This window comes from Acanthochromis polyacanthus, chromosome 9 (genome assembly GCF_021347895.1).
Source record: "Acanthochromis polyacanthus isolate Apoly-LR-REF ecotype Palm Island chromosome 9, KAUST_Apoly_ChrSc, whole genome shotgun sequence".
Taxonomy (NCBI): Eukaryota; Metazoa; Chordata; class Actinopteri; family Pomacentridae; genus Acanthochromis; species Acanthochromis polyacanthus.
Genome location: NC_067121.1, coordinates 18187087 through 18209347, shown reverse-complemented (window position 1 = coordinate 18209347; position 22261 = coordinate 18187087). Strand labels below are relative to the sequence as shown.

General features: G+C 41.0%; 1 protein-coding gene and 1 long non-coding RNA gene across 5 annotated transcripts in view; both read left to right on the top strand.

Moving 5' to 3' along the window:
- LOC127535399 (uncharacterized) overlaps nt 1-22261 on the top strand; it is a 261104-nt gene that overhangs the window by 153912 nt on the left and 84931 nt on the right. The gene's annotated exons all lie outside the window — the stretch shown is intronic.
- LOC110961073 (uncharacterized) overlaps nt 1893-22261 on the top strand; it is a 26784-nt gene continuing 6415 nt past the window's right edge. Inside the window, exons 1-10 of one of the 4 annotated variants that reach the window (XM_022208540.2) lie at nt 1893-2174; nt 10321-10405; nt 14001-14162; nt 15236-15433; nt 16709-16867; nt 17818-17892; nt 18091-18247; nt 19039-19083; nt 19209-19676; nt 20144-21666. In XM_022208540.2, coding sequence (XP_022064232.1) covers nt 2113-2174; nt 10321-10405; nt 14001-14162; nt 15236-15433; nt 16709-16867; nt 17818-17892; nt 18091-18247; nt 19039-19083; nt 19209-19676; nt 20144-21666 — 2934 coding nt within the window. In that variant the 5' untranslated portion in view covers nt 1893-2112. Of the gene's footprint in view, nt 2175-10113; nt 10406-14000; nt 14163-15235; nt 15434-16708; nt 16868-17817; nt 17893-18090; nt 18248-19038; nt 19084-19208; nt 19677-20143; nt 21667-22261 lie in introns of those variants that run through there. The other 3 variants (XM_022208541.2, XM_022208538.2, XM_022208539.2) reach the window with 3 other exon arrangements.

Here is a 22261-nt window from a genome sequence, read left to right as displayed (position 1 = left end):
ATAAGTTAAAGTAAATGATTGCAGAAATATTCACCCCTTTTAAAGTGACTGACCTAATTCAACAGAGGTCCAGCTAGTTGATGCAAGCAGTGTCACAATTAATGAAATGGAGCTCACCTGACTGCAGTTGATGTGTATCAAATGATTGTAGTACATCAACACCTATATCTGGAAGGTCCAGTTTCTGCCACAACTGCAACATGAAAACAAAAGAACACTCTAAGCAACTCAGAGAAAAGATCATGGCAAAGCATAAGTCAGGAGATAGCTACAAAAAGATTCCCAACTCACTGGACATCCCACGGAGTTTAGTGAAATCCATCATTTAAAAAATAGGAGTACAGCACTTGTTTAAATCTGCCTAGAGCTGGCCGTCCTCACGAACTCAATGACCAGGCAAGAAGAAGACTGGTGAGGGAGGTCCGAGTACATAAATTTCTTGCTTGACCAAAATCCATTACACTCACAACCAAGTTTTGGAAGCATTGTTACCATGACCAAGAGTGAGGATGGAAAAGCTCCTCTTTTAGAGTCTGAGATTCGTGCACAGGCCATTGCTCTTCAAAATACAGGGGAAAAAAATGGTCAACAGGTAGCTCAAGCCCTTGTCAGAAGTATCTGCTGGGCGCAGAGGTGGCCGCAAAGGTACAACAAAGGAGGAAACTTCAATGACTTGCTTTGCTAAGGACGTCCATCTGGCCTAACTGCAAGAGCCAAGGATTTGATGAGAATGGCCAAAGGTAAAAGACACAAACCTTGCCGCCGACTCAGTCAGAGGCTGAAAAATCTCGGAGAAGATGTTTTTAAGAGCAGTGTGCATTGTAAATTAACATAAACTTTGGGGCTGTAAGCTTATAAGAAGCAACTTACCCCACGACTCGCCAAACTGCAAAAGGAGACGGGACTGGCTTTCACAAAAAAGTATAACTCTGACTCCAAAAGACTGATGAATGCCCTCCCTACTAAATTTCAACACCCAACAGCCAAAATTACCTATGTGACCCCAATGACCCTCTATACAGATGATCATGAAGATGTATCTTCTGAGCAAGTGAAATTCAGTGCCGATAGTATGGTTTGAGGGGCTATTGTCCGCTTCAGGTCTCTCAGAGCTGCACATGGTGCCTCAAGGTACCACTGCACAATATTATACCAACAGCATTCTAGAAAAGGTACTAGTTCCAGTTTGGGCCAGGACGAAAAAATAGGGGCCTTTGACTAAACGGAAAATGTTTAAAAGACATTCGGAATTGGTATTTATGCAGGATGGTGCCCCTGCTTACACTGGCCGTATGACTGAGTGTCTACCTGCCTTTAAGGAGGGATGGCAGCAAAAATCCACCGACCTCAACCCAATTGAGAACTGTTGGAGAATCCTGAACAGTTGCATCTCTACCAGTCCACCACTAACCAACACAAAACAGTTCATCACTAGGGTTGGAGTGGGGGAATAGGCTATAGAACCATCCTCACTCAAGAGCCTTGCACATTCCATGCCAGAAATAGGAAGCCAAGCAATATCAGTATGTGTTCACAAAAAGCAGCAGCATAACAGAATTCCTGAAAATTTGTCATCACTTCTGGTTGTTGCTTGCCACTCCAGGACCTTCAGTGGCCACCCCAATGAAACTCTGTAGATTCGCCTCTGCAAACACTCTGCAGAGCAGCACCAGATCTGCGTCAAATAAATCTCACACACAATCCTGGATACAATTACAATTCTCCTTCAAAATAAAAGCACGGCTGAGAAAGAATTGAGCATGAAGCGTGGACAAAACTGCATGTTTGCTTCGAGAGGATAAAAAATGTCACATCTCGATGCGTGATGTTGCTTTTTTCCTGTCAGTGTTGTCTAATAAACGTAGCGCAGGTGTATCACATGACCTCGTGTTACACTGAAAGCTTCCTGTTCATCTCCCGACTCGACTTCCAGCTACTCAGGCTGCGCTCTTGTCTCAGCTCACCGGGAGCTTCATCCCCGTGGTTATGGTCTCCGGTGTCCTGGTGGCAGCTGAGGGTTTGATATCGTTAATCCGTTTACATTTAGCGGCGCCGCTGCTGTACGGGGGCCGTCGGTAGCAGGCGGAGGATGAGAGCGGGAGCACTGCAGTAATGATGCGCTTTATTGTGGACTGCCTGAGGGCACCGCGGGACAGAGCCCCGAAGGATGAAGGGTAACACTCAAGATCTGCCTTTAATCATCACTCAGTGCTCTCAGTCGCACTGTTTCCATCGTATCAATGCGGTTTCAACTTTAACTAATCTAAAAAGAGGCTGTACAGTGAGCACAGCGTGGATAGGGTTTAGGCTCACTCACACTAAAAATAGTGTAGATGAGGACAGTTAAGGGCCTGTCTAGTTCCAGTAAGCGTTCATTATTAACACTGGATGTGTTAAATGTATCCTATCTATAGTGGCTCAAGCATTTAAATAGAGATGTGCATGGATTATTACAGAGTCGGAGGACATTTTACATCCCACCCATCAAATTTCAAATATTCCATGTACAGAATACTACAACATGCAGTTGTTGTGTAAATTTACTTGTCCTGAGATCAAATCTTTAAAAAAAAAATAGGAGAAAAGAATGTTTGAAAATATTTTTAAAATTACCAAATGAGTCAGGAGTTCCCCATAAAATGCCATTTTTCTTTTGTCGCACCCCCCGATGACCAAATTGAAACTGAATTCAATTTTTCAGTTAATGTCACCAATTATCTATGTGCAGACAAATACAGATTCAGTTACCAGTCATAAAGGTTGCACACCTTTGTAACGGCCATGTAAATAATGGCAGTCTTGAGTTTTTCTCTTCTCCCATTACTCTGAATTTTCTGTGATGGAATGATTGAAACCCGTGCACCTTTGGTACGAAGAGAAAACAATGCATTTTGGTTCATTCATAGATTTATTAAAGGTCCTCTGGAAATATGATTAAATCTGATGGATCAAAAATGTTTTCATCCTAATTGTGGCAATAGCACAACTGTGCCATGCACTTTATGATTGCAAACAGTTATTTGCACAGATGATTTTGGGATCTGTAGTTGCTTTGACATGGCTCCAAGTGACTTTTATGAGTTATTCAAGTCAATTAATCTCTTTTTCAGATCTCTGCTGAGCTCCTCAGACTTTCTCACTGTTGTGTATAAGTGATGTATTACGTGTATAACGGGTCTTTTTAAATGGTTTAATTGTTCAAGAAAATGAGCATGTTGGCTTTTTCAGGGACATTAACATTGTCAGCTTAAATTTCCTAATTTACTGAGAATACCTGTACACAGTTATGTAGCATACCTAAATCATTTTGACTCCACTGCAGTGAGGGTTCTAAATCTTTCACGATAAACTTGGCAACAGTCCTGATGTTATGCTGCTTTTTTCCTGTCATTCTCCCTCATTTGGGGATGGTAAACGGGTTGGCCGTGAATGTCTGATTCCCATCAACTGACAACAAAGCATAGGCTGCTGCTTGACTGACATTGTCTGTGGGATTATTAAATTAGCATAATGTTATGCTACAGAAGTGCTTAAATCTATAACAGCAACTGTGACATTGCAAATACCTAATTACATAAAGTTATTTGTGTAAAAGTAGCTGTTTTTGTTATCTGACCTTTTAGTTGAGTTGCTTCCCGTAACATCTCCATCAGAGCTAGTGGGGCACAGAGGCTCCACTAGTGTGGTAGCATTAGCTGCTTTACTTAAGATATCAAACATGCTGCAGTGTTTGTTTACATTTACTGCTCGTCTGTCTGTCTGTCTGCCTGTCTATTAACAACATTTCCCAAACAGATTAACGGATTTGGATGAAATTTTTCAGGGAAGGTTAGAAATGACACAAAGACCAAGTGATTAGATTTTGGCAATGATGCAGCTTATAGTTTGGATCCACCAATTTGTTAAATATTTCTGTATGACTGTGAGATAGCGGCACGACATCACTGTACCTGTGACTACAAGTGAATGCAAAATCAGCAATTTTGTGATTGCATGATTGTTATCCTACCACAAATCCACTGCTGCAGACCATGAAACTTTTAAAGATTTCATCCATCGGAAATCATACAACTGAGTGGCCTTGGTGGAGTACTGCGCTCTCTGAGGGCTTTTGTTGATACATAAAGTTGGGCTGGTACGTGTTTCATGAGGTTGCTGGTATTACTACCCTTAGATACAAATTGGATGTAGCTGCACTGTTGATAAATCTAGAAAAGTGAGGCCAAACTTTAGATCCCTTTGCCCTGTGCATCATTAGGCTGCTGCAGAGAGCAGCCAGCAGCAGCACCATACGTGATCTCCTGACGCCAGCAGCTTCGTCACCATTAGGGGATGTTTGCAGTTTACGTTAGTTTGAAGTAACATTGCACAATTTATTTCATAAACATCAATAAAAACCCGTTTGTCAAGGAGTTTAATGGTACTAAATTACCGACCCAACGGTACCAGTTAACACCAGTGCATGGTAACCATCCCTGTGAAGACTGGAAAATGCGCTTCCTAGAAAACATTGATTTAAAACAATATTTCGACTTTATATAAAATCAAACTTTTATCGTAAAATAATACTAAGCTAACTGAGCTGACCCCAGTTTGAAACTGCATAACAAATGATTTAGCTTTAGCTGCTGAACTTTGTGTCTGACAGCTCACCTGCCTGAGGTGTAGAGAAGAACACAGTGAGATTTACCATTAGGTCTTGACTGACGCTGTTTTTACTGTCAGGGAAGTTACCAGTTATTGAAGTTACCAATTGCTGTGTTGTGCTGCATTGTAAAAGTGTGCACCTGTCATGGTTTAGAGACATGTTCATCCTGCTGCTGAGTGATGCTGTAAATGCTAAAGTGATGCTGATATCTCAGAGTAAAGACACCTACAAACAGCTGGAAGCAATAAACTACACTTCTGCTCATGTTTATACTTTGATGTTTTCTGTGTGTGTCTTCGTCAACTAAAGGCATGCAAACCGTGTCCTTTCTGCTCTCTGTGATGCTCATGAGCAGCTGCACAGCCAACTGGCTGCTGCTACCCTCAGCCTTTGAACACTGGAGCTTTAGTTAATGAACGTGACCTATATATCTGGGGCGGCCACAGGAGTGACTAGTAAGACACCAAGGGCTTTAAAAAACACAGCTCATTAGCTCTTTAACTTTAATGTCCAGAAGAGCTGAAGATGTAAAAAAATTTTACCTATACATATCATCAGAACACAGTTCGATGTAACTTACGACAGCCTCCTTTCCTCCCTCGTAGTTTGTTGTAGTAAATTAAGAATTTATTCTCCTACCTTTGAATAAAAGTGTGATTGTTCAATTTGAGAGCCTTATTCTTCATTTTTCTTTCAGGTTTTGAAATATTTTCCCTCAAAGCCATGCCCTTTCTCAGACAGTACCTGATTGGATGCGATTGAGCTCTGCTGCTGCTCAATTCTGTTTGTTTGCACTTGGGTTTGTTGCTGTACAAATGTCCTGTTCTTCATTTTAAAATGTCTCTACACTCAAAACTTCTGTGAGACTGGCACTCTTGCATACGGATCTTTGCAAAACAGCTCTGTCAAATGTCTGTGACCAATCAAATTGTCCCTGTACTTCTTACAGTGTCCTTGACAGAGTGTTTAACTGGGTTCGTCCTCCATAGTCTTCACTTGTTTTCCCGTAGGTGGTAATAGATATTGTAGAGTCTTTATATGAGTATTTACAGTTTCAGTTTTTACTACAATAGGTACATATTTTAGCAACCTGAAGAGATCGCTAGAACTATGGGCAGTTTCATGTTAGCAAGCACAATGAATGTTGATGAGAATATTCATGCTCAGATCTAGTGCTGACTATGTAGTTGTGTGATTGTTGTTCTTTTTTCATTCAGGGGTCTCTGAATGTTTGTGTAACCAAGAACATTGTGACCGTTTTGTTATCAACATGTACCAAATGACAGAGACTCCTGCAGCAGCTAATGATCGTGACTTTTGGCCTGTACATGTTCAAGTGAGTGTGCAAATGCTTTTTAAAACAGCATTCCTGTCTTTCCATGATGGATAGTGAACTGGAACTCATGTGCACTCTGATAGGCTAGTTTTCATTTAAAAATAGCCTTGCAATAGCACGGTAACAAGAAAAGTACTCAGAGAGCGCAGTACTCCGCCAAGGCTGCTCAGTTGTTGTATGATTTCTGTCAGATGAAATCTTCGTGGTCCTCAGTGGTGGATTTGTAGTAGGATTGCAATCACGTGATCGTCAGCAGGCAGCTGATGTAGCGTTCCCTTGTTGTCATAGTTACAGTGACGCTGTGCCGCTATCTCGCAATGACACAGAAATCTTTTACAAATCCGTGGATTCAGACTATAAACCACATCACTGCCAAAATTTTGGCACACTTGTGTCATTTCTGACCTTCCCTGAAAATTTCATCCACATCCATTAATCTGTTTTCGAGTAATGTTGCTAACAGACAGACAGACAGACAAACCAGTGCTGATCACCACATAACTCGGCTGCATTCCATGGTGGAGTAACTAGCGAGTCCATTTAAACAGTACAAAACAAAAGGAGTTGCTCTTTACAGACATTTTTAAACACTGCAGTGGGTGAGGTCAGTACGTGTACAAAGATTGTGCCATTGGTTGAGCTACGGAGATTTTAGTACAGTGTCAGCTTCATGTTATTGATAACTTAAGATTATATGCCGACCTCACTTCAGCTGTTTCAGACAAATGCACAGTGACTTTCTAAAATAAATTCTGTAACATGAGAAGTACCGATGTTTAATAGTGGACCGAGAAGCATCCATTTTTGTCTTAGTTATCTCGTGGCAATGTTGGCATTGCTGAAAAATATTTGAAAACCATATTATTATAATTGTATTCCATGGTTTCCATAGCCTAGCCGCGCTAGACAACCCATGGCAACAAATTTAATTCTCTGCCAGGGTGGGTCTAGTTACCCTCCATAAGGCTCGAGGCTGGATTCTCCTAAAACTGGCCGGACGAATCACCATGAAGTGTAGAGTCAGAAGGTGGGCGTAACGAAGTCACGACAGAGGCGTGACGATTCTGACAGAAACAACCAGCGCACAATAAACAGTTATCTTTCGACTTGGCTTTGGCCACAGCCCTTAAAGATTTGAAGCTAAAATTCAACTTGAAAGATAAACAAAGGACGGCACTGTTTCATTGAGAAGAAAGACGTATTTGGACTTATGCTGACGGGATATGGCAAATCCTTAATATACCAGTTGGCTCCGCGGCTCCGCTGGTTGGGAAGCTAATGGGACTTAGCCACAATCCGCCGGTGCTCTCGGAACTACGTCAGCCTATTTGTTGCGTTGATTGGTTGTTTACCTACCCAATTGCTGCAGAGGGATTTGATAGACAACCTTTTAGCCCGCCTCCCTCCCTGTCGAACTTCCCTAGACCCTTGTGCCGTCAGAAACATGTATACGCGTATAGCATGGCTAGGCTATGGTTTCCATGCTTTCACCAAATAATTCTGAAGAAAGTATTAGTGTTATTAAAATAAATACTTAAGGTCCTTGATGTGGGTGATCCATACTGGCAAATGATCTACCAAAACCTGATTAAAAAGTAATTGCATAAAAGGATTGCTGTAAAAAAACTAATTGACATAACTTTTTCCTCTAGAGAAGCAATGTGCTGTTGGACTGCTGTTATATTACACTCAATAAAAATATAAACGCAACACTTTTGTTTTTGAGTGGCCTTTTATTGTGGACAGTCTAAGGCACACCTGTGCACTAATCATGGTGTCTAATCAGCATCTTGATATGGCACACCTGTGAGGTGGGATGGATTATCTCAGCAAAGGAGAAGTGCTCACTATCACAGATTTAGACAGATTTGTGAACAATATTTGAGAGAAATGGTGATATTGTGTATGTGGAAAAAGTTTCAGATCTTTGAGTTCATCTCAAAAAATGGGAGCAAAAACAAAAGTGTTGTGTTTATATTTTTGTTGAGTGTATGTAGATGCACTCAAAATAAAGCAGAGGACATCTGTGCGGGTGACAATAAATTTATATAAATCAGCATTTAACAGACCGGATTTGCACCCAACTTGCTCAAGGGATTATATACAAAAGTAATTGTGTCATAGTTTATGATGTGGTCATTTATGATGTGAGATTCAAATAGAAGATTGACAGTTATGTAGCAGTCATTCTATAGGTGCAAAACAAAACCTTGTACAATCTGTCTCTGGCTGCAAATGTAGTCAAAATTTCAACACTTGTTTTAAGTCACCAGCTTTATCAATCAATAGTCAGCTAATAAGTAACACAAGATGAACTCAGTAGAAATCATTGCATGTTCTGATGTGGTCACTTGGAAACACAGTGAACACAACGTAATCCTCTTCAATAGTCTGCATCATATGACATGCACTGAACCAGGTGTAGATGAACAGCCACTCACTATCATTGATTCTGTCATAGTGCACTTCAGCTCACCTGTAACATTAGACCCCTGGCTGGTAGACATTAAGCAGCACAGATGACTTCATCATGGTGGTACTTTAGCAGCTAAACTCCCGTAACTCACCACTTATCAACACGGAGCTGCTGGTAGTCCAAGTAACCTCCTTGGGCCGCTACTGTATGAAACTGTAGCAGGCTCCACCTGGTGGCGTAGCCAAGCACTACAGCTAATGTTCAGTACATTCTCTGACATGCATGTTGTTCTGCCTTATTAGGTTAATACACTTTTAATTGTTTAAATTGTAAAAAGCAATTCATTGATTAGCTACCATCCCTGATGTCAGTTCAGTTCAGTGTTATACCAGTTAGAGAACCCAACAATTCAAAGTTCCCTTTAGATTCCCTGTGAGCTAGCAGTCAGTGACAGTTGGAAGGATCCAAAAAAACTTAAATGGGCATAAAATACCTGCAACCATCAAGGAGAAGGTTCAGATCCATGCAAGCTAGAATTTCCAGAATGGCCAGCAGCTTCTTTCTACAATCCATAAGACTCCTCAGTAACAGTGCACCACCACGGACACAAGACATGCAGATTTGATGTAGAATCAAGCACATTGCCAGTCACTGCCACTACACTGTGACTGACTCATGTTATGCAATGTGCTTTGTAAAAATGGTTTGTTATTTTTACCATTTTAGATTTCTTTCTTTTTATGAGTGCTTTAATTTTATTTTATTACAAACTATTACAGTGCTGGAGATGCTGTGCTTCTCACTGTTTTTATAACAATAACTAAGAACCTTTGAACCTTTGAAAAAAAAACCTGAGACAGAACCAGGTTCAGGGAAGGTGACCATCTGCCTCAACCGGTTGGGGTGAGAGTGGAGACGAGGAAGGAGGGGCATAGCAGGAGGGGTTGGGGTGGGGATAGCAAGACAGCAGATGGAGAATAGATTAACAATACAAACAGAACAATGAACATTTTGGAGGTCGGTGAGACCAGCGACTGCAGATCAGAGATCACATGTGATAATTAAATTGAATAGCTGGTTTAAATTTGTCTCTATATACTGTATCTGCCAAAAAAGCCACAAATACATAGATAGAAACTGTGGCCTATGCCTTATAATGCATTCATTAATGGCATGGGCGATTGAAGCAGGGAAGAAGAAGGAGTTCTACGGTAAGTCATGTGCTCAAATATTTGAAATGTGTTGTTGAAGCGTTATTGATTGATCAGTACTGCTTGCCTGTTCAGACAGGTGCCACTGAGGTTTTTAATGAATGGCTCAGTCACTGCTTTAAGTGCGTGTGTGTGGACTGATGCATACTGCAGTCGCCAGTGGTGGTGATGGAGAAGGGGGAGGGAACATGGGAGGGAATGAGAGATGTGAGGACCGGAGAAGCAGCACGATGGTAGGATGAAAAAAGGAAGGAAGAGGAAATATATGAACGGAGGAGACTAGAGAACGGGAATTAGCTTACGCATGGATAAGCTTGCTCTGCTGTTACTACTCTCTTCTGTGTGACTCATCCCCCCTTTCTCTTTCCTTTCATTGGTGCATTCTGCCTGTATGCACTGATCAACATGAATACACACACACACCACATCTCTCACACACACACACACACACACACACACACACACACACACACACACACACACACACACACACACACACACACACACACACACACACAGGCAGCTCCGCCTCCTCTGCAGTGTAGCGACAGCTTTAGAGAGCAGCAATGGAGGAGCCAGCAGTGCAGAAGGAAAAGATAGAGATATCATGGGAGGGAGGGCATGATGGTGGGAAGACAGACTGGAAGAATGAGTGCTCTCTCTCTTCCCTCCTTAAACATTCTTGTCTTCTTTGCTGGTCGTCTCCCAGGGACACCGATGTCGTGGAAACAGATGAGAGAGTCCTCGCCAAGGTAGCGGAGATCAGAGTAAGAAGACCACAGCATCTAGCTCTGGTGTGTGTGTGTGATTTTGTGTTTGTGAGTGTGTGTGTGTTTGTGTGTGTGTTGGGTTTCGATACATCTGTGTGAGCATGTTTTGCATTAAGTTTGTTCAATAATGTGGCCAGGGCATGCATCATATGTGCATCTACGTGTGTGTTTCCAAGGATTCTTCCAGCACTGCATTTCCCATGATGCTCTCATGTGATGTCATGAGGCTGTCAGTGGTGCCTCCAGAAATTTTTCTATGAGTGGCCAGATGGAACCACCGGAAATCTTAAGGTGGCATCCATAAACTAAAAGCCTTTACTGAATTTCATGAATTCTATTATGCTGTGTGGTACAGAGGTGTTGTAAAAACTGTGTCATTATGAGAGTTAAGGAATCCCATACCTTGGGTTCTGATTTTTCTGTTAATGTTCTTAATTATTTGATATGCATAGACTAACACAGATATGTTGTGGTTATTTTGGTGACTGCCCTACAGCATAGAATAGAATTTGAGAGTAAGTAGTTCAGCCACAGGCAAGACATCCAAAGTTTATTTATGATTTCAGCACAGAAAATTCTGTCCATGTGTGCTGGTAATCTAACTACAGCCATTTTGGGTTACAGAAAACGGGGAGGTCATTGTTGCTTGGCTATTCATTCCCATATTTTGGTAGTTACTGTAATGTTTGGAGGAGTAATCTTCTACAACCTTTCCTTATGCACAACAGTGTCACTGCTACTGATAAAACTACTTGAATATGACAGAAAAATATTTAGGCTATAATAAACAGATTAGATTTTTACAGTGAAATAATATCCACCTGTGCTGAAGCTCAGTACTTAGGGCTGATTTAACAGCTGCTGTGACTCTGCAACAACTTACCTGTCAGGTGTGCAGAAATGTACACAGTGTCATTTAAATTAGATCCTGTCTCTATGTCTGGAATAATTTAGAATTCAAAGGAGTTAATGAAATTACTGCTGTTGTGGGTAAACAAGCATATCTCTCTTTTTAGAAATGGTCACATGCTGCAGGTATTTATAAAACTCAGTTTTATAAATAGTCTGTTAATGTTTTGTCACAACCTGTATTGCATTTATTGCAATTTAGTTTCATTTATTTGCACTTTTAACTGACAACACTGTATTTTAACAGATGTTTTAGTTTATATTTGATGGGAAATTGTAAAGGAAAATGAATACCGCAAACCCTTACGTAAATGAACAGTGTTCTGTGATTTTGAAAAGGTCTCTGCATGCCTTCTTTAGCTAAACGTACAAGCTATGCCTTTTATGCTCTTTGTGATGTTTATGGGCGTTGCAACACATACACTACCGTTCAGAAGTTTGGGACCACTTAGAAATGTCCTATTTTTGAAAGAAGAACAGCTTTTTCCAGTGAGGATAAGATTAAATTAATCAGAAGTCCACTCTAGACATTGTTAATGGGGTAAATGACTATTCTAGTCGGCTGATTTTGAATGGAATATCTACATGGGGTTCAGAGGCCCATTTCTAGCAACCATCACTAGTGTGTTCTGAGGCTACATTGCAATAGCTATCAATAACTAGAAAAGCACTCAGAGAGTGTAGACCTCCGTCAAGGATAGAGAGGAAAACAGGAAACCCATGCAGTAAAGGATCATGAGCTGGAATCAAACCTGCATCTCTGACACAGTTCTATTGATGAATCGCCTTCTTAACCAGTTGAGCTATCTGGACACCTTGCTCCAACTTGTTGGACGACATACTAACCTATGATGTTTCTGTCATATTTTGGACCACATACTAAAACATACTAAAAAATTAAAAGTGATCCAGAATCCAGGATCATTTCCGGATTGCCACCAAAATTAAATCAGCTCTTCCTCTTACCATAGTCTACATCCCCTCAAAATTTCATCTGAATCTGCCCAGGCGTTTTTGAGTTATCTTGCTAACAGACGGACACACAAATGCCGGGTGTCACATAACCTCCTTGGCGGAGGTAATGATCCCAAAAAAGACTATCCAAACTACTATATAATGGCTTTGTTGAGCTTCTACAGTCTGATTAAATCTCAATTCAACTCATGCCTTGTGACCAGCACTGTTGAAAGAATGCTAATCCTTAAGCTCTCTCTGCATTGCTCAGAGAAGAAGGTAGCATAGGGCTGCAGCTAATTAACATTAGCTACCTGGCACACAGATTGAAAGATGGGTAATATTACGGCGGAGTTTTGTCTCAAACTGCTTAGCATTTTCTTCTAGTCTGGGCCCAGTGTAAAGTTATACTTTTGTTCTAATGAAATGGAACGTATCGTTTCAAAATAACCAAAATGTTGTGCATCACAACTTTTACATCATATCTGATTTTATTCTAAGTATAATTGCCATTTAGACACTGACAGATGGAGATAACAGATGGATATTATTTTTTTAGGTTAATTGGACTAATTTACTGTTTATTCTTCTGTTAGGCAGTGAATACTTTCAACGTCAAAATACATGAGTGTTTGAAATTTAATAAAAGGTTGTGGATGGATTTATGACTAATTTACTAGTTATCATAATTTACTGTATGGCAGGAAAGGAATAGTTCACAAGCTCATGTTGTACTCATTTTAGCAGACTCTCCTGCCTCCAGTTATTTGCTTTCAGGTTTTATGTGCAATGCCACTGTTTGTATCACGCTGTGGGTAAAACATCAAACAAGCGCTGAAATCTTGTTTGATATAACTGACGATCGCATGTGGAGCCAGAGTTGAATCATGTTAGTGTGATAAGACATATCTCTGCTTCTGTGATGCCCTCTGCTCCAGCCTCCAGCCCTGCCTAGCTGCCAGCTCTCCCTCGTTCTTACTATCTCTGGGTGTGTCTGCGTTGCTGCTCAGTGTCCTATTCACAGGAGTAAAGGCTGGATCACCTGACGCCACTTAGCACCTCCTGCAATTACAGAACCAGTTCATGCCCACATTCTCCATCAGAACATAGACTCACGAACCCGTCAGTCATAGTTAGGCTCCTTTTGAACATTTTGCTATTAGGTCTTTGACCTGCTTCTGACTACTATTTGTTCTGCTGTCAGTTCCATGGCCTGCCTTGTAGTTGAATCAGTTTTGAAGCATAGGGTGGCAACATTGTTGTTCTTCTTACCCAGTACATGACATTTCTGAGTTTTTTCGGTTTGTGTTTTCAGTTTGTGGGTTGGTGGTATATTTTGTGTTATACGGCCTCTGGACTAGTTAGACTAGCCAGGCCGTAGAAATCTAAGTTAGGTTTTGGGCTACTCACTCGCAGTGGTTCACTGCATGCCACGTGCTCCCGAGATCCTGTGTTTAACTTATTTTGTCGTATTCAGTTGTTTTTGTAAAGTAAAATACAACTTGTTACGCTTGTATTTTCTGCCAGATTCATGTCTGTTTCTTTTCTGTCTTTATGATTTTGTTAAGTTGACATTTGTCAAGTGCACCTGTGTGGCTGTGTGTGTCCACATGCACACGTCATTATTCCACAGGAGCCTGAATCGTGTGTGTGTGTGTGTGTGTGTGTGTGTGTGTGTGTGTGTGTGTGTGTGTGTGTGTGTGTGTGTGTGTGTGTGTGTGTGTGTGTGTGTGTGTGTGTGTGTGTGTGTGTGTAGGAGCTAGAAAATTCAGTGGCAGTGGAGAACTTGGAACTTCAGGAACAGCAGTCAGATCGCAAGGAGCTGGAGGAGACCCTGGTTAAATTAGATCAACACAAGGAGAAGCTTTCACAGCAAATAAAGGCAACCAGACAGCTCTGCTATGAAGAAAGTCAGCAGGTAATGATGAACTGCTACTGTACAGCTAATTCTGTCTCTCTCATGCTGTATGTGTGCTTCTCACATTCATTAACTAGAAAAGTACTGCGAGAGCACAGTACTCCGCCTAGGCTGCTCATTCTGTGTATCATTTTCGAGGAATAAGAACCGATAAATCTGCAACGGTCGATTTGTAGTGAGATCACAATCATGTGATTCACTGTGTGTTCACTTGTAGTCATAGTTACAGTGACGCCATGATCAGTGATCAATGATACAGAAATCATGGATTCAGACAAGCCGTATCACTCGCTGCTAAAATCAAATCACTTGGTCCTTCTGTCATTTCTGACCTTCCCTGAAAATTTCATTCAAATCCATCCATTTTTAAATAATGTTGCAAACAACAGACAGACAGACGGACAAATGTACGATGTTTGTTAGATAACACCGCCGCATTCCTTGGCAGAATAATTGCATTATGTGCTGTATGTGTAAAAGAAAAGTAGTGCAGGTAATCCTTCACCACCACTTCACAATTGTGCAGTGGAAAAATAAAGTTTTTAATGTCAAAAATGTAACTCTAATAACAGCAGGTACATTTAAATTTCATTTGGTCTTAACAGGATAGAATTAATATTAACTTTGTCCCTGCACATTCTGTCTTTTCATGTCTGCGAATAAAGACAGTGCACTATGTGTTTTTGCTGTTCAGGTAAACCAGAAATGGTCATGTGAATGGTATCACATTATTTTTGTATCAATCCGATTATGAACAAATTTAAGTCTGTTAGTCAAAAATTCTCAAAAAAAAATCCCCTCAAAAAACATGTTCATTAGTTAGAAGTGAAGGGTAAAGGAAAAATGTGTGTTAGCAGCTGGGCAGCAGCTAAGTTTTACTTTGAGACTTCCTATTTGTTTTATTAGCAGATTTTAGTGCCCTCTGATGACCAGATGGTTCTTTATTAATCAATTTTAGCATCATTTTTGTGTAATTTGAAACTGATAGGCCATGGTGTTTGGTTTTTGTCTTTTGTGGGGGTTTTTTTACAGTTTGTTTTAAACACTGGACCGACTTTGTCCTTTCTTGCCAGATTCTGTCTCTGCAGGCAGAGGAGGTGCAGAAGGAGAGCCAGGTGGAGGAATATGAGAGAGAGCTTGCCAGAGCCAGGTGGAGGCTGAGGAAGCTCAGAGAGGAGGTGAAACAAGCCAAGAGGAAGGCGGAGGAGGCTGGAGAGAGGAACACTCCACTGCAAGACTCCATCAGACAGTCCTATGAAGAGATCCTGCAGGTACAAGGGGACATCCATCCATCCATTATCTATTATTTACACCGCTTAATCGTCGTTAGGGTTGGAGGGGGGCTGGAGCCTATTCCAGCTGAATTAGGATAAAGGCAGGGGACACCCTGGACAGACTGTTACAGGGCTACATATAGAGACAAACAATCACACTCACATTCACAAATTAACCTCAGCATGGTTTTGAACTGTGGGAGGAAGCCGGAGAACCTGGAGAATACCCATGTGTGCACAGGGAGAACATGCAAACTCCATGCAGCAGGATTGCAGGAAGGTGGGGGTGCGAACCGGGGATCTTCTAGCTGCATGGTGACAGTGCTAACCACCAGTCCACTGGTCAGTCCTACAAGGGGCCCATGCATGTCTTCAGTGTTAGCTACAACAATAGGAAAAGATGAAGTTACACACACAAACTGCTGTAGTTTTTGTTTTGTCTCCTATGGGGAATTTGCATTGGTGCATGGTCTGTGCCCCTTAAATATGATTACAAATCAGGATGTGCAACAGCAGTATGACAGTGGACTGTGCTGCATCTGATGTACAGCAAATGTAGACAGGAAGTTGACATGTCATTTTTATCAAAAAAGTAATTGAACTTCAATGAAATAAAACCACTTTGATTTTGTTACACTGAAATTGGCCCAGTTCACTATCACGTAATTAATTATATAAACTCTTGTTACATGCTGCTGAAAAGTACCAAAAAATGTGATAGAACACAAAAATAGATTTTATGTTGTCCCTGCTCATTTTTCCGTCATGTGGTCAGTATGATCTTGAGCTACACTGCTGTTCAAAAAATTTGGGGTCACTTAGAAATGTCCTTATTTTTTAAAGAAAGACAGTTTTTTTTTTCAATGAAGATAACATTAAATGAATCAGAAACACAGTGCAGACATTGTTAATGTGGTAAATGACTATTCTAGTTGGAAACAGCTGATTTTTAATGGAATATCTCCATAGGGGTACAGAGGAACATTTCCAGCAACCATCACTCCTGTGTTCTAATGCTACATTGTGTTAGCTAATGGTGTAGAAAGGTTAACTGATACATGAATAAAAGTGTGAGTTTACATAGAAAACATGAATTTGTCTTGGTGACCCCAAACTTCTGAACATGGTGTATACTGCATCTCATTCTTGTACTTAAAAAATGTGTGACAAAAGAGAAAAGTGTTTTCTTTGACTGAAGTTTATGAAACTACCAACTCAGGTCTAAAACTATCTGCATTTACTGGTTACTCTTCACTCATGTCTTCCTTGTAGGAGGAAAACACTCTGTGCTCTCTGTCAGGAGGGGCAGTCACTCCAGAAAGCCAACTAGAGGAGTCAACATCTCCTGCAGACACGACTGAAGATGATCCGCTTCCCATGAGACCATGGGGAAGGAGCCAATCACTGCCCGCCTATGCTGACATGATAATGGTAAATAGCAGTAATGATAACAAATCCTATAAAACAAATATGAATAGATTTTTGAAGTGTGCTTGAAAACAATCCAGTTGTGTGTATGTGTGTCTTTTTTTCTTTTTCCTTCTTTCTTTCCTGCTTTTTTCTTTCTTCCTTCATTATTTCTCTTTTCCTTCCTACCTTGTCTTTTCTTTCTTTCTTTCATTCTTTCCTTCTGTCCTTCCTTCCTGTCTTCCTTCCTCCCTTCTTTCCTTAGTTCTGAATGTAGTGTCAGCTTTACACCAGATGTAATGGGACTCAAAAGTCTTGGGGTTCATCTAGATCTTTTTTTCTGTAAATGCCAGACAAGTTTTTATCTTCTTTTTGGGCAGTAGTGGTTTGCACTTTGTAATTCTCCCATTGATGCCAATTTTGGCCCAGTGTCTTCCCTATTGTGGAATCGTGTACACTGACCTTAACTGAAGCTAGTTAAGCCTGCAAATCTTTTATTGTTCATGTGGGTTCCTCTGTGATCTCCTAAATGAGATGCTGACTCACTCTTGGAGAAATATTGGTAGGCCAGCCACTCCTGGGAAGGTTCTCGACTGTTCCATGTTTTCTGAATTTGTGGCTCTTGTCTCTCACTGTGGTTCTCTGAAGTCCCAGAGTCTTTATAACCCTCCAGACTGACAAATGTCAACCACTTTGTTGTGCATCTGTTCTTGAATCTCTTTAGAACGTGGCATCATGTGGTGCTTTCTTAAGACCCTTTAGCTCGTTCACAGTGCCAGACAGGTTGTATTTAGTGATGTTTAGATTCAGCAAGCCTGGCAGTAATCATTTGTATGTGTATGTATTTGCACATTTCATGACTAATATAGCTGTCACTATAAACTTTTGTTTCTTCCTATTAATCCATTTGCATTTTCTTTTCTTTTACATCTCCATGTCTTTGTCTCTCGGTCTTCCATGGGTGACTGTACCAGGTGATTAATGGCTCACCCTTCTGCAATAATCTAGCTGGTACAAGGGAAGATGACAGTGGGACCAGCTCACCGAAGGTAGGTTTGTTACCACCTTTCATTCTGCACTTCCCAAATTATGTGGAATGTTTTAGGCTGCATAGTAACTAAAATCATCAGAGTTTTTATCATTTTGAGAGCTTTTAAATTATTGTTTCACTGTCTACTAGTAAGACCAGCACTGTTCACAGTTCTCCTTGGTTGGTAAAAATACAGAATTTTCACATCTGTTCACAGATGGACAGATCTGACATCGAGGATGACCCAGACGAAGGAGAGCTCAACAATGTAGAGAACAAAGACAGAGAGCAGGAAGAGTCCATTGTTAACCCAAAACGTCTCAGTCAACTGGACTTTTACCAAGCTGACCCCTTCGTCCACTGTCAGAGTGACCGTATGTATCTGATGTACAGTAGAGCCTAAGTTAGATCCAGGGGAGGTAACCCCGGCTAAGCCTCCTGGCTGCACCAGCTACCTAAAGCTATTTAAAATACACGAGAAGGGGAAATCCATTCTGTTGTCAGTCCAAAACACGATAAAGAAGGATACAGCCCTTAGAGGAGAAATGCAAACAGTGATATGATAAACTAGCTGTTTAAGTATATTTTAAGGCCAATATTTTAAAAGTCTGGTTCCACCTTTTGTGTTCTGGCAGTTTGCTGTTTATCTTATCTTACATGACGGTAAAATCATGGCATTTTTGAAAAAGTCACTTTAGGCTTACTGTAATTGCTAATTACAGTAATTTTTAGTCATAGCTGTACTCTGTCTGAAACAAAGCATCATTTTCACATGGTTATTCAGTATTTTGTACCCATTGTAAAAAAAAAAATCAACTTTTACTTATGGAACCATGGACACTCAAAGTACCCTGATGCTACTCTATACTTACACAAACATCACATTTGGCTTGCCTTTTCTCTGTTACTGTGACAAATATTTGCCTTTGGAAGACAATTGCTTGTGTATTTTACTTCCCACCATTTTGGGTTTCTTGAGAACAAAGATGTTTTTAAGGCTACTAACCAATATATATTTCTGACACATGTTGGTTTTACTCTCCAACAAATCATCAGTATGTTTCCTGTTGAACACCAGTCATAACTTCATATTCTCTGATCACATGTCTCAGTGGTTATATGTAGTATTTGAGATTTAGTAATTTCTGTCTCTGTTGATTTGTAGATGACCTCTTCACTAAACATCTATTTCCTATAATGGACTCAGCTGGTGAGTAACAATACACTTAACTAGTCCTTATTTTACTTGACATCAAGAAAAGGGTCTATGTTGGACATGATTTTAGCTATGTAATTAGTTAATTTACTCAAATAAATGTCTATTCCGTTTTCCAGATGAATTTACTTCAGACCCTTTCAAAGGCAGTGACCCATTTGCAGCAGACATTTTGTTTCCAGAACCGAACGTCGGCACCGATGATGGGATGGGAAATGTCGGCGATGAGGCAGACACTAGTCTGTCTTGTGCTGAAAACAAAGCCTCAACAGGCACTCAGTGCTTTGAGTCAGAATTCCCAGATGAAGACAGCGACATAGAGATAAGCTACAGCCGAGAGGACTTAGACGCGATTGCTGTTGCAGATGATTCCCGTGGATTTAAACCCATTCAGAGCTCGTCAGAAGAGCTGGGGCCTGAGCCGATCCAGGGCTGGAGGTCCCAGGGCCAGTATTCTGTAGAATCAGACCCCAATGGGTATGAGCTGGATCTTGGTGCCATCTCCCCGCCCTCTGACATAGAAGAACGCAGTCTAGGCTCTCTAGCTGGGGAGGCTACCAATGAGGCAACAAGAGAACTAGAACAAGGTCATTTTTTTACTCAAATCATTCCTCAACTTTGGAATTTTACAAGTTTTCAAAGTTTTAGCATTCTTTTCTGTGCAACCTATTTTTTAGGCTTTCTTATTTAAAATGGTTTTTAGTTTAACTGTTGAAGCAAAGACAATTTAGCATTACATAAAACCTCAGAGATGCAAATTGAATTTTTGGTTTAAATGTTAGGCTTTCCATTGTGTTACGTATTGTTTTTGATTTGAACCTTACCATTAGCTCCATTGATGGATACATGAATATATCCTAAGCCAAACTGTATAGAGTGCTATTTTAACTATTTTTATGGACCTCTAAATCTTTAAAGACTTTCGCATTTAAAGTTCTTGAGTATGCACGATTAAAATCTGTAATTTTGTTGGAGTGTTTTTTTGCCTTTATTCGTCTGAAATTCTTGCCCCTGATAGTTTATCCTTTGACACATCTTTGTTTTTTCCTGCTAGGTCTGCATACTGGTGTGGCTGAGACTGTCAGTGAACATGGTGGACCTGTCCTGTTTGAACCAGATTGGGCACATAACGTAGAGGAAGCGCTGCTCTGTGATACAACTTCCTCTCAGGCAACAGAATGGGCTGGCAGCACTGACCAGGAGCCCCAAAATCCTGCAACCCCTCAAAACTCGCTAGATTCCCTGAACCGTTCTGTTCAGCCTGACTCACAGCAGAACAGCTTTGAGTTAAACTATGAACCAACCAGTCAGTCTTCCTTTGACCCATATGGGTTCAAACTCAGTCCAGAGCATTCTAGTCACACCCTCTTAGACCCTGATGAAGCTGAGCTAAGCCCAGAACCTGCTGAAAATGATCTGGCATTTGATCCGGAGCCTTCCTCTTCTCAACCAGACCAACTCAACTTTGATGCCTATGGGTTTGATATCGCTTCCTCCGAGATGGTACGGGACTCTGACCCTTATGGCTTTAAGCTCAGCCCTGAGGAAGAGAACCAGGAGGTATTGGATCTATGTGCCCATGAGAACCAGGAGGCAATGGACCTTTGCACATATGACAACAATAAGCAAATAAAACAATCTAACTATAGCAACCAGGAAGTAGTGAATCCTCACACATGTGAAAACCAAGAAGTGCTTGAACATTGTAGCCACAATAACCAGGAATTTCTGGATTTGTGTAACAATGGAAACCAAGAAGTGCTGGAACCATCTAACCTTGACAACAAGGAGTTGGTTATGCATGAAAACCAGGAACTGCTGGATCTCTGTAGTCATGACAACCAAGAGGTGGTAGAGCCCTATTCCAATATTAGCAACGAGGAACTACTTGAACCTCATGACTATGACAACCAAGAAGTGCTCAAATCTTGTAGCCATGGCAATCAGGAACTGCTGGACTTCCTTCTTCCTGAAAATCAGGAAGTGCTGGATTTAGATAGCCGTGGCAACCAAGAACTGCTGGATTTTGGCAGCAAAGAAAATCAAGAAGTGCTGGTTTTAGATCGCCAAAACTCACAAGGACTCCAGGATCTTCGTAGCCATGAAAATCAGGAATTGTTAGACTTAGGTAGCCATGACAACCAAGAGGTGCTAAACATGTTGCGTAAAGAAGTTTCCCCAGAAGCGAACAACAACCAGTGCATTGTGGAGCCAGGGCCCAATGTCATTTCTACCAATAGCAGCTCAGATAGTGATGTGGCGTCAGAAGACTTGCTAGGACTGGAACTCTGTAACACCAGTATCTGCACTGCCAACACCACAAACACTAACACTGCTGACACTCGCAACATGGCCATCAGCAACAGGTCTGCCAACCTGGACCTCAGTTCTTCCACTGCTCCAATACATCAGAACTTGTTAGAAGGGGATCTGGGTTTAGTGTTTGGGGCTGGAGGATACATTGGTTGTCCTGATGTAGCTGACGACCTGGAACCTGTGGACAGAAAGCCGGCAAAGCCAGCAGCAGAACCAGTACAACCAGTCAGACCAGTTAGGCCACCTCGACCATCTCTCAGGGTAAGTTGAAACTACAAACCAGTGATGTTGATAGATTCTTTTTCTTTAATTAAATTTATACAATTAGCCTTCAATGGAAGTTACTCATATAACCATTTCTGTCGCTATGGTCTCAGGCAACCAGGCTTTTGTCGCATTGAGCTTGTACTCTTGAGCTTGTAGTTTTCAATGTAGTCTATCAAATTGATGTTGCTCTGGAATGTTGGTACATATTTTCAGTCATGCTAGCAGTGTCAGTCAGTTCACCAGGTTGGTCTATGCTGATACTTTCTCAAACACTGCAAAATGGATTTAGATTGCATTTTGTTTTTGTGTAAATAAAAAGGTAGTTAGCAGTCATGGTAAACATTAGCCCACTACCATTTTGGCATTCTTAGTATTTTCACTTTCTGCTCATTGCCTTTAGCTCAAAGCACTGTTGTTCCTATGTGTAGCCTTACAGAGTTGCTAGCATGACAACAGACAAATTCAATTCAACTTTGTATAGCGCAAATTCACAACATATGTCATCTCACAGCACTTCACATAGTAAGATGAAGACCTTCTGAATTTTAACAGAGAATAGAGAATCCAACAATCCAAAGTTCCCTTTTGA